Below are 13733 nucleotides of genomic sequence, written 5' to 3' on the forward strand. Positions count from 1 at the left end.
GATATTCCTCCTGAAGTCTATTTAAAATGTTGGAATCAATTAGGTCCACTGTTGCTCAAAATTATGAATACAGCTGTTCACAAAGGTTAATTTGGGAGAGATGTGAACACAGCACTAATTTTGCTTTTATAAAAAAAGGTAAGGATGCCACCCAGTGCTCGGATTATCACCCCTCTCTTTGATAAACACAGATATGTTTTCCAAAATGTTGTCGTCTCATCTCAGGACTTGCTTACACAAATTGATCCACACGGACCAAAGCGGATTTGTTTAAAAGCATTTATCCTCGGATAATCTTAAATGAGGTTTTAAGAAATGTTAGCAAATTTGACATGCAGTTGACAGCGCATGTCAGAGCAAAAACCAAGCCATGAGGTCGAAGGAATTGTCTGTAGAGCTCTGAGACAGGATTGTGTCGAGGCACAGATCTGGGGAAGAGTACCAAAAAAATGTCTGCAGCATTAAAGGTCCCCAAGAACACAGTGGCCTCCATCATTCCTTAATGGAAGAAGTTTGGAACCACAAAGATTATATACGGTATGTGTGCCATTCAGAGCGTGAATGGGCAACACAAAATATTTAAATGAATGGGGTATGGTAGTAGGTGCCAGGTGCACTGGTTTGAGTGTGTCAAGAACTGCTGGGTTTTTAACTCTCAACAGTTTCCAGTGTGTATCAAGAAGGACATCCAGCCAACTTGACACAACTGTGGGAAGCATTGGAGTCAACATGGGCCAGCATCCCTGTGGAACACTTTTGAAACCTTGTAGAGTCAATGCCCCAATCAAATTGAGGCTGTTCTAATGTTTTGTACACTCAGTGTGTGTGTGTGTGTGTGTGTGTGTGTGTGTGTGTGTGTGTGTGTGTGTGTGTGTGTGTGTGTGTGTGTGTGTGTGTGTGTGTGTGTGTGTGTGTGCGTGCGTGCGTGCGTGCGTGCGTGCGTGCGTGCGTGCGTGCGTGCGTGTAAATATATATATATATACAGTTGATGTCGGATATTTACATACACTTAGGTTGGAATCATTAAAACTCCAACTTGATTTGCACTTTTCCCACCAAAGTACATTCATCTCTAGGAGAAAGAACGCGTCTCGTTCCGGGGCAATATGACAGCTGCGTGGTCCCATGGTGTTGATACTTGCATACTATTGTTTGTACAGATGAACGTGGTATCTTCAGGCGTTTGGAAATTGCTCCCAAGAATGAACCAGACTTGTGGAGGTTATGGCTGATTTCGTTAGATTTTTGCATGATGTTCGCAAAGAGGTACTGAGTTTGAAGGTAGGCCTTGAAAAACATCCACAGTTACACCTCCAATTGACTCAAATTATGTAAATTAGCCTATCAGAAGCTTCTAAAGCTTTGACATCATTCTGGAATTTTACAAGCTGTTTAAAGGCACATTCAACTTTGTGTATGTAAACGTCTGACCCACTGGAATTGTGATACAGTGAATTATAAGTGAAATAATCTATCTGTCTAAACAATTGTTCTAAAAATGACTTGTGTCATGCACAAATTAGATGTCCTAACCGACTTGCCAAAACTATAGTTTGTTAACAAGACATTTGTGGAGTGGTTGAAAAATGAGTTTTAATGACTCCAACTTAAGTGTATGTAAACTTCCGACTTCAACTGTGTATGTTTAAATATATATATATATATTACACTGAGCATACACCCCTTCCTTTTGCCCTCAGAACAGTCTCAATTCATCGTAGCATGGACTCTACAAGGTGTTTTAAGCGTTCCACAGGGATGCTGGCCCATGTTGACTCCAATGCTTCCCACAGTTGTGTCAAGTTGGCTGGATTTCCTAAAGTTATTCAGCCAGACTGCTCCCACTCCCAATGGGCTCTCCACCATCCTCCCTAGACTAGAATGGAGACATGGAGTCTCCAGAATTCCCCACCTCTCTATAAGTGGGTGGGGAGAAAGTAGTCTTTTGCTGCTACATCTAGAGCGGCTGAAGTCGAGTAGATGGGGAGGCTGGTGGAAGAGAGGGGGGCTTACGGCCCTATTACACATTATAGAGCAGCCAGGCCAGTTAAAAGAGAAACTGAAGCCCCTTTTGTATTACAGATTTCTCATGGCTATTAGAGGCATGGATTTTTTCTCTCTCTTACATAAGTACTTCCACACAACTTAGCTGGTCAATTGTGCTCAGCTCTGTACTACTGAACTATTCACTGTGCCACTCCCAGCTCTGACACTACATGTTGACTGATGTGTGCGTTGTGGTTATTTACTGAGCCGCAGCGGCAGTTGTGTTAATGAGACATTGTTTACAGGCTGCTGTGTGGAGAGAGATAGAGACAGACTGTCAGGCTTTAGGAAGGGAAAAGGATATCCCCATATCTCGTACACACTCCACGCTCCCTAAACAGTCACTTGCACGCCACACATATGAATGATCACACTCTCTCAAATATATCTAAACACTCCATACAAGTATTCTGCACACATTTGGGACACTCACATTGGCCATGTCGAAATGTGGCTTGCCTGCTACTTACTTCAGCTGCATAATGTGTAATGACAAAGCAAAAATATGTTGATGTGTTAGGGGATCTGTAAGATATGGCCATTTGTTGTTGTATTTGCACTGTGAAGGTGTTTTTATGGGATCACTGTTGATGGATTGATTCTCCCTGTGTGGAGGGTGGATTTACTAAATCATGATTGATTGATCCTGTGGATTCGATGCCCGATGACATCCAAAAAAGTCGGAGTAGGAGTTTAACCCCGCACTACCACCATTCATCTTTTTCTCCCCCTTATTTATTTCTCTCTACCTCTTCCTCTCTCTCTCACACATCTCTGTCTTTATATATATATATCTTTCCATCCCTCTCTCAAAAGGTGACAGGCACCTTAATCCAGTGAGACATATGTGTCATCAGCACTACTGATGCATGCCTGTCTTTCTGCAAGAGGACAGGAGGGAGGGATGTATGACTTACAGAGAGAGGGAGTATGCACGTGTGTGTGTGTGTGTGTGTGTGTGTGTGTGTGTGTGTGTGTGTGTGTGTGTGTGTGTGTGTGTGTGTGTGTGTGTGTGTGTGTGTGTGTGTGTGTGTGTGTGTGTGTAAATGAGAGAAAGAGAGAGAGTTTAGGAGTAGGAGAGAGAGAGTGAGAGATATAGTGAGACGCTGGCCAGGTAAGGTGGAGTGATAGGCAGTGATGTCAGAAGATGTAGACAAAGGCAGCCAGTCAGCTTATTTTACCTGTGTTATGCTGTTGTGTTCCCTGGGCAATGAACTTTGGCCTCACAGCACACCTAAACGACCACTGATACTGTGTGTGCGTGCATGTGTGTTGTTGGGTTTCCTGGACAATGGACCTTGGCCTCCCAGCATACCCCTTTAGTACAACTGATATGGGCTGAGTAGCATACACAGAATCACACAGAAACAAACACCCTCTGGTGGGAGGTGCAACACAGCAGACAGACAAAGAAAGCCACATATATATGGAGGGGTGTTCACATATACCCTTCTCCCCTATGTGGTCACTATCTACTGCTCCTGACCAGGAACCTATGCGTGTGTGTGTGCGTGTGTGGATGTGTCTGTGCGTGCTTGTGTAGGTTTCTTTGTTTCTATTGTATTTGGGAGTTTGGATATATTTGCCTATGTTTCAGTGTAAGATACAATTCCAATTAATGAACATGTTTTACAAGTTTGCTGACAAACTCTTTGCATCGAGAGGGGAGTGTGTGTGTATTCCTACAGTAGCTGGCTTTTCAGACTGACCATGAACAAAGCACACAAGAACCTTCAGCATTCTAAACTGCTCCTCTGCCCAGAACCCATCTTTATTTTATTCATTTAACCTTTATTTAACTAGGCAAGCCAGTTAAGAACAAATTCTTATTTACAATGACGGCATACCCCGGCCAAACCCTAACCTGGACGATGCTGGGCCAATTGTGCGCCGCCCTATGAGACTCCCAATCACGGCCGGTTGTGATACAGCCTGGAATCAAACCGGGGTCTGTAATGACGCCTCTAGCACTGAGAGGCTGTGCCTTAGACCGCTAAGTCACTCGGGAGCCCTCTAAACTATCTTATTTGTGTATTGTACATACAATATAAATACTATTTGGTTAAGTATACCTGTGTATCCTGAACTTGCCTCTTTGACTCTGGAATTGAGCAATTGAAGGCTAGATTCTATCAGATCCGCGCTAGCCGACACCCGCTTAGCAGTTGTTTTGGCGGTGTCTGAGGTGAAACTGTGTTAGAGATGTCAAATTCAAAAGCGGCTTCTGGCATTATACCTATCGCGGTCATTGCCATTGGCTGCATGGAGTTGCATTATTAGAAAATTTCCATGCAGCTGTGTTTACAAGTTGGAATGTGTGATGTAATCTACACCTCGATTAGGCTAGAAATCTTCATTATTTAGTTTCATGATTTTCAATATGAATGTCATTATTTCTATATAGCCTACACTTTCACATTCTGAACTTCGAATGCGGGTGGGATGGGTGTGGCTTAGTGAATTGACCATACAAGCAGCGCTCCCCGATTTGAAAGTTCCAACGAAGTTATACCTCCGGCATATCATGTAAATAACCAACACCTGCATAGCAGATCATTGTTCTTATCACGGGTTATATATTCCTCATATTCAGCACCACCCCGACTTCAACATATGTGAAAATGGAGCGTTTCTACAGTACCAGTCAAAAGTTTGGACACACTTGCTCATTCAATGTTTTTTTTTTTTTTTTTTACTATTTTCTACATTGTAGAATAGTAGTGAAGACATCAAAACCATATAGTAATCAAAAAGTGTTTAAAAAAATCAACATATATTTTATATATACCAAGAATTCTTTAAAATCAAATGCCGACCGCATTATCTACCAAGATAATTCTCTTCGATTATAGTCACAGCTGTGTAAATACCCCCCAAGCAGATACCTTGACAGCCCTGAAAGAACTTCACTGGACTCTATGTAAACTGGAAACCATATATCCCGAGGCTGCATTTATTGTAGCTGGGGATTTTAACAAAGCTAATCTGAGAACAAGGCTTCCTAAATTCTATCAGCATATTGAATGCGCAACACGAGCTGGTAGCATTCTGGACCATTGCTGCTGTAACTTCCGCGATGCATACAAAGCTCTCCCCCGCCCTCCCTTTGGCAAATCTGACCATGACTTAATTTTGTTGCTCCCAGCCGATAGACATAAACTAAAACAGGAAACGCCCGTGCTCAGGTCTATCCATTGCTGGTCTGACCAATCGGATTCCACGCTTCAAGATTGCTTCGATCACATGGACTGGGCTATATTCCGGGTAGCCGCCGACAATAACATTGACGTATACGCTGACACGGTGAGCGAGTTTATTAGCAAGTGCATCGGTGATGTTGAGCCCACTCTGACTATTAAAACCTTCCCTAACCAGAAACCATGGATTGATGGCAGCATTCGCACAAAACTGAAAGTGTGAACCATCGCTTTTAATCATGGCAAGGCGACTGGAAACATGACCTAATACAAATGCCTACTCATAATTGGTTCAAATCAAACAATGCAAATCAAACAATCCACTAGAGAGGAAGGGGGGGGGGGGGGAGTGGGGCCGGTTCTCGGACTTTAACAACCGGTCGTAAACTTCCTCTCTCATTCACTGCAATATGGAGAAGTCCAAAATCCTTTGTGTGTAGAGAGAAACTCTGCCTCAAAACTTTAACATCAGAAGGTTGGATATTGAAACAATATGTCTAACGTAAATAATGTGACAAATGGTTGGTGGGGCTCCAAACAATAATAATGTTAAATCAATTGTTGTTTTGTGATATCATTAAGGATTGTATAACAGTAATTCTGGAAATGTATATGTCCCAGTTATCAAATTTACATCGAAATGTTTTGGAACCTATATGATTAAATATGAAACTATTTGTGAGAAGATTAAATGTGATTTTAGCCTTCTAAATTAGAGAATTGTTTTTCATATAGACTTTTTCCAAGTCAGTAACCCCACCCACGTGAGCACAGATATTGTGGCAACATGATGGAACCACCCTTCAAGGTGAGGGCATTAAAGGACTCCTAACAAAATGTACATTAGGCCAGACAGCATAGAGCGGTGGCTACATGACTGACAAATGGTTTAAAACTATAAGACCAGTACATTGCCGGGTTGTTACTGGCGTGTAAAATGGTTTTAAACGACTAAACCTGTATACGTGCAGCGTGAGCTGAATACGTGACAAATGGTCTAAAACTACAAGGCCCTCTTAAACTCAACAGATAAGACTAGACATGCACCGCCTGCAGCTCTGCAAGTAACAGAAGAGCATTACCCTATCAATCGACCATTGGAACGTCCGATGTATCCAGTTAAACGGACACTTCCAGAACAAAGAAAGCTACTACTACAACTACTAAGGACATGGTGATCTCTGGTGGACAACCAGAGACTTATACAACCAGAGACTTTCTGTCGAACTATTCGTCACAGACAGATCGGGCGATTTCCATAGACAGAGATGACCAAGACATACAAGCGTAAATATGCACATTGATTTTCTAAATCCGAATGAGCGGTTGTTAGGGTGCTAAATATCCATATTTACGATGAGCGTATTATTGAATTGTATGCACGATAGTTGAATTCCTTTGTCACTCTTTCTTTCCCCACCCCATTCATTGTGTAATAAGCCGTCATATTGGGTTAGTCCATTAGGGACTTTTCATTACATTATGTTGGTAATCAATTCAACCTATACTGTGTGTGTATGTATTTCTGTGTGATTATTTCGTTAGTTAGTCAATAAATAATTAAGCCAATGTGTGTAAGCTGAGTCATCATGTAGACTGGGGTTTGTGCATATTTTTAGAATATTACGATGTTCAGAATGAGACTGATATGAGTTTAGTTGTTTAGTTGAGAAGAAACAGGAAGTAGTTGGGATACTGTTCATCATTAAAGAGAAACTGCTCCTAAAACACATTTTCCTTTTGAAAAAGTCCTATGTGGCATCGATATGAGTCAGACACATTTATTATATTGTCAAAATTGACTACAAAGTGTAAATAGGATAATTTGTTCATAAAGTCAGTTTCGTCTAAAACGTAATGTTATGACTATAACTACTGTTCCCTGAAGGAGGGAAACGAGGGACAACATACTATGGGGAGTCGCACTCTCGCGACTTCGGTTGAAGGATCTACAGTGGTACCTGACAAGGCCAATACAATCCACGCCTCATACGAAGCCCTGCCTTCCACAGCTGATAAGCGTGAGGCACGGACTCATTCCTTCAATTTAATACCACCCTTCACCAAGCCCAGGAACGGGCGGTGCGGGTCCAAACAGGTATTTGACCTTGTTTCCCTGGTTCCAGGGAACAGTAGTTATAGTCATAATGACCCACGGCAGACCACCCAGACCAAACCCTGCCTGATGCGGTAATCTGGGTATTGCGGACACGGCACGCTGGTTAGTGACTTTCCCCTGTCCCAGCTGTAAGCACACTTGGATAAGTGACATCCAAACGATAAAACCACACAAACGTGTGTGGTGATGCCCAACTCATCCTAGCACATATCTCCTATAGTCAACCCTTTAAACAACGCCCAAGATGCTGCCAGAGCTCTGGTGGAGTGAGCACATACACAGCTAGGTAACCCTTGCTCCTTGTTGCTAAATGCCAGGGACAGAGCGCCCTGCTTAGAGAGCGCCCTGGCGCTAGTTGGATTAGCAGAACAGACAAATAGCTGGTTACATAATTGGATATCCTGGGTTCGTTCAATGTACGTGCGCAAAGCTCGCACCGGAAACAGGGCATGTAACCTCTGTTGCTTTTCAGAAGCAAAGGAGAAGGTGAAAAGGGAAATAGCTCAAAAGCTAAGGACCTGTAGACATAGCCATGACTTTCGGAGCGAAGGCTACATTTGGACTCATTGTCACCTTAGTCGCCCAGGGCGAACTGAGTACAGGACGGGTGTATGGGTAACACGTGGAGGTCCCCGACATGTTTAGCCGAGGCCAAAGTAATGAGCAGGGAGGTTTTGTAGGAGAGGATCTTCAGATCCACTGACTCCAGAGGCTCAAAGGGGGCCACACCCAGCGTCTCCAAAAACATTGCCATGTCCCATGTTGGTGCAATAGGTTTAGATACCAGTCTGAGACCACATACACCTTTCACGAACTGCACCACTATGGGGTGTGCCCCAGGTGTGGCTCTGTCAATACCCACATGACATGCTGAGATAATGGCCATGTACACTTTAACGTGCAGAATGCGCGTCCCTGCTCGAAAAGCACCTGTAAGAACATAAGGATGTCCCTCACAAAGCACTGAAAATGAACAAGCCCCTTCTCTTGGCACCAGAGCTCAAACGCTTATACGCATACAGCCCTCTCGTGGAGGGCGCCCTTGCAGACGGATTGGTAGCATTAACATTCGATGGTAAACCCCTAGCCTCAGATTGGCCCTCTCAGTGGCCAGGCCCATAGGAATCAAATCACCGGCCTCTCGTGCCAAACCTTTCCATGTGCCTGGGACAACAGGTCCCTGTGCAACTGGAGTTGCCACGGGTCTCCATCTAAAAGGCGAACCAAGGCTGCCTGGGTCAACGGGGAGCCACAATAATTAATGATAAGCCCTTCCGGCGCACCCTATCCAACATCGGCTGAATCAGAACCTCTGGCGGAAACGCATAAAGGAGGGTCCGAGGCCACTGGTGCACCAGAGCGTCTGTTCCCAGAGCCAACTGTCCCAACAGTTGATGCGTAAAGACCTACGTTGGCTCTGCCAAACCTCTCCCATATCTGGGAAACCACCCAGGGGTGTATTCTCCACTCCTGAGGAAGAGGATCCCCTGGATATCAGATCTGCACCCGAGTTGAGGCAACCGGGAACATGCACCGCCCGAAGTGAGAGCAAATGTGCACTGCTCCACAGCAACAGGGAGCGAGCCAAATCTTTAGAATAGACAATACACATAGAATATCATTCTAGTTCTGGTAAGACAGCTGATGTTGTACTCTACACACGTAAAGACAAAATATTTTCTGCTGTAAATATCATATTGATGTGCTTATAAAGACAGCATGCCAACACTTCCCCTAGCAAATGAAAATAAGTCTAGATAGGCTCGCCAGCTGCAGCTATACCCAAGTTATGCTAGCTAGCTGCTGTCAGGTTGGCTAAACACAAGGTCAGCACAGGCTTAAGCCTACACATAGAACTGAATTAACAGATCATCTGATATGGTAAGTCAGTCAGGAGGAGAGAAGTCCTCAACTTCTAAACGTATCTACATAGCAAAGCAAGCTTAGTTTACCTCGCTGTCACTACTCACAACTGCACTTGTATGTTGTGATTAAATGGCAAAGACACACCCAAGAAACATCCACATCAAACTACACCCCCAAGACAATTCTTGTTTGGCTTCAGTCATGGACACTAGCATTTCTTAATGAGCAAACTGAAAACCGAGGCCAAATCAGGAAGTTCAGCCCCCCTTTAAATGTGCAGAACAGTAATCTGTATCCATCCATTGTTTCTACATAGCCATCCATCCACCTTTTAAATAACCCCTCAAACTATAGAAATATGACTTTATGCAAACCTGTGTGCCTGTCTTTCTCTGTGTTCCAGAACACTCCAGTGGGCACCTCAGTGTACCAGGTGAATGCCACAGACCCAGACCAAGGCACGGGGGGCAGTGTGCTCTTCTCTTTCCAGCCCCCCTCTTCCTTTTTCTCCATCGATGGAGCCCGTGGTACAGTCACTGTCACCAGGGCTCTGGACTATGAGACCACATCGGCCTACCAGCTCACTGTCAATGCCACGGTGAGGGGATACACAAAATACAAACAAACTTAAACATAGATTTTATGAAGTAACAAGCATAACCATCTTATCTAATGTCTATTCCATTTTGTTGTGGTTAGTGTAAATAAATAAAATTCAACTGAGAATGGCATGGAAATGTTGGCATATTGTTGTGAATGCAGGATTGTGTTCAGTAGGGCTAAGGTTTTAAAACTTTAAAAGAAAAGGAGCAAGTCCAGGTTTGAGTCTGTTTTCTTCCCAATGAACATGACCCAGGGGTGACCATTCTTGTGTGTGTCTGTTCTCTCCCTCAGGACCAGGATAAGAAGCGCCCTCTGTCCAGTCTATCTAATTTAGCCATCACCATCACTGATGTTCAGGACATGGACCCCATCTTTACCAACCTACCCTACAGCACCAACATAGGGGAGGATGTCCCACCGGTCAGTAATACTACGTCTCACCCCCCCTTTACTTTACTTCTCCATCTCCTCCTTCGCTTCCCCATATGGAAAAAAATACATTTCAATATATTTAACTTCACCTAAAAATGTGTCTCAAATACATGTAGATCAATTTGCATCTTTGCTCAAATGCATGTCATGTCTGACAATATTTCAGAAATGCATGGCCATTACACCTAGTTTACAGGGTGGCAAAAGTGGTTCCTAATTCGGCTTCTTAAATTACTCTTTACGTATTGATGAAAAGGGATAATTGTTTTGTGCCACCAAGCCAACACGTAAGATTTCTCAATTGTTTACTTCAGATTTAAGGTTACTTATGTAAGCTAGTCACAACAATGATAGTTTATTGACATTTAAATGAAATTATGTTACTGTACATTGTTAGCTAACTGATAGTATACTACATGACCAAAAGTATGTGGACACCTGCTCGTTTGAACATATCATTCCAAAATCATGGGCATTAATATGGAGTTGGTCCCCCCTTTGCTGCTATGACAGCTTATATTATTTTCGGAAGGCTGTCTACTAGATGTTGGAACATTGCTGTGGGGACTTGAATCCATTCATGCACAAGAGCATTAGAGAGGTCGGGCACTGATGTTGGGATATTAGGCCTGGCTCGCAGTCGGCGTTCCAATTTATCCCAAAGGGTATGGGGTAGAGGTCAGGGCTCTGTGCAGGCCAGTCAAGCTCTTCCATACCGATCTCGACCAAACACTTCTGTATGGACCTCACTTTGTGCACGGGGGCATTGTCATGCTGAAACAAGAAAGGACCTTCCCCAAACTGTTGCCACAAAGTTGGAAGCAGAGAATCAAAAGTGTTAAACAAATAAAAATATATTTTATGTTTGAGATTCTTTAAAGTAGTCATCCTTTGCCTTGATGACAGCTTTGCATTCTATCAACCAGCTTCACCTGGAATGTTTTTCAAACAGAACATAGTCAAAATAATGAAAAACTCTTGAATGAACTTCTTCCATTTAGGATCACTTTGCACATACACTGCTGCCATCTATTGGCCAAAATCTAAACGGTTCCTGGGCTGGAATATTACATTATGGCCTTTCTCTTGCATTTCAAACGTGATGGTACAAAACAATACAAAAAAAACGTTTTTTCTTTCTTTGTATTACCTTTTACCAGATCTAATGTGTTATATTCTCCTACATTCCTTATACATTTCCACAAACTTCAAAGTGTTTCCTTTCAAATGGTACCAATAATATGGATACCCTTGCTTCAGGGCCTGAGCTACAGGCAGTTAGATTTGTGTATGTCATTTTAGGCGAAAATTGAAAAAATAGGCCTATCATTAAGAGGCAGGTCACCTGTGATACAAGTCAATATTCGACATCCATCCATGTCTGAGGACATCGGGAGATGACGTGGAAACCGGCCACTAGGGGCAACAGTGAGCACTTGAACTTAATGCATAAACTTAACCTTGGAACGACACAGAGAAGTAGCCAAACACTTGGAAATTTGACATTTGAGAAACATTGATGAACATCAGTGTATACGTCAATGATATTCTCAGAAGTAACCCAGAACATATCCCAGTCAGTGTGATCAAAACAATCTGAATCATGGATTTCGATTGGTCAGACCGGCGTTGAATAGAACTTAGCACGGGTACTTCCTGTTTGAGTTTCTGGCAATAGGAAGGAGCAGAATGGAATCGGGATCTGATTTGCTGAAGGGAGGGTGGGGGAGGACCTTGAAACCATCACATATTGGAAATTAACAGTGGTCGAAAGTTTTTGAAGCAGGAGTACTGCAGGCATTGTGTTAGAACTTCGGTCGTGTTTTCCTCAGATTTGCTACAATAAATGCGGCCTCAGGATATGCCGTTTCCAGTTTCCACAAAGTCCAGTGTAGTTCCTTGAGTGGTGACGTAGTATCGGCTTGAGGGGGAACATACAAGGCTGTGACGATGACCGAAGAGAATTATCTTGAGAGTTAATGCAGTCAGCATTTGATTGAGGTATTCTAGGTCTGGTGAACAAAATGACTTGAGTTCCTGTACGTTACCACAATCACACGATGAGTAATTAATCATGAAACATACACCTCTGCCTTTCTTCTTCCCGGATAGTTCTTTATTCCTATCTGCACAATGTACTGAGAACCCATCTGGCTCTATGGATGGGGATAGTATATCCGGAGACAGAAATTATTCTGTGAAGCAAAGTATGTTACAGTCCCTGATGTCTCTCCGGAAGGAGATCCACGCCCAGAGCTAATCTACTTTATTGTCTAGGTACTGAATATTAGTGAGTAATACACTCAGAAGCGGTGGATGGTGTGCACGCCTCCTGAGTCAGACTAAAAGTCCACTCCGTGTCTTGGAGCAGCCTCTGGGATAAGTTACATTGCCTTTGAGGTTATGAACAAAGGATCCAATTCAGGAAAGTCGTATTTCTGGTTGAAATGCTTGTGAGTTACCTCCAAAAGTTATTTCCGGCTGTATTTAATAATGCAAAAACCGTTCTGGGCTAATATTGTGAGAAATAACTCAACAACAAAATAAAAAAAACTGCAAAGTTGCTTAGGAACCAGAAGCAGACAGTGGTGGAAAAAGTAGCCAATTGTCATACTTGAGTAAAAGTAAATATACCTTAATAGAAAATTACTCAAGTAAAAGTGAAAGTCACCCAGTAAAATACTACTTGAGTAAAAGTCTAAAAGTATTTGGTTTTAAATATACTTCAGTTTCAAAAGGAAATGTAATTGATAAAATATACTTAAGTATCAAAAGTAAAAGTATAAATCATTTCAAATTCCTTATATTAAGCAAACCTGATGGCATGATTTTCTTGGTTTAGTTACAGTGCCTTGCAAAAGTATTCATCCCCCTTGGCGTTTTTCCTATTTTGTTGCATTACAACCTGTAATTCCAATGGATTTTAATTTGGATTTCATGTAATGGACATACACAGAATAGTCCAAATTGGTGAAGTGAAATTAAAAAGATAACTTGTTTAAAAAATATAAAAAAATATAAACGGAAAATTGGTGCGTGCATATATATTCACCCCCTTTGCTATGAAGCCCCTAAATAAGATCTGGTGCAAACAATTACCTTCAGAAGTCACATAATTAGTTAGATTGCACACAGGTGGACTTTATTTAAGTGTCACATGATCTCAGTATATATACACCTGTTCTGAAAGGCCCCAGAGTCTGCTGCTTGGCACCACCAAGCAAGCACCACCATGAAGACCAAGGAGCTCTCCAAACAGGTCAGGGACAAAGTTGTGGAGAACTACAGATCAGAGTTGGGTTATAAAAAAATAACAAAACTTTGAACATCCCACGAAGCACCATTAAATCCATTATTAAAAAATTGAAAGAATATGGCACCACAACAAACCTGCCAAGAGAGGGCCGCCCACCAAAACTCACGGACCAGGCATTAATCAAAGATGCAACAAAGAGACCAATGATAACACT

At 42.6% G+C, this 13733-nt stretch overlaps 1 protein-coding gene across 1 annotated transcript in view; it reads left to right on the forward strand.

Annotated features, from left to right (window-relative positions):
- Window positions 1-13733, forward strand: part of LOC120046433 (cadherin-23-like) — a 569127-nt gene that overhangs the window by 185403 nt on the left and 369991 nt on the right. The window contains exons 7-8 of the mRNA XM_038991662.1: window positions 9632-9826; window positions 10123-10251. Of these exons, the coding sequence (XP_038847590.1) occupies window positions 9632-9826; window positions 10123-10251 (324 nt within the window). The remainder of the gene's footprint in view (window positions 1-9631; window positions 9827-10122; window positions 10252-13733) is intronic.

Source organism: Salvelinus namaycush, chromosome 4, assembly GCF_016432855.1.
Source record: "Salvelinus namaycush isolate Seneca chromosome 4, SaNama_1.0, whole genome shotgun sequence".
Classification (NCBI taxonomy): domain Eukaryota; kingdom Metazoa; phylum Chordata; class Actinopteri; order Salmoniformes; family Salmonidae; genus Salvelinus; species Salvelinus namaycush.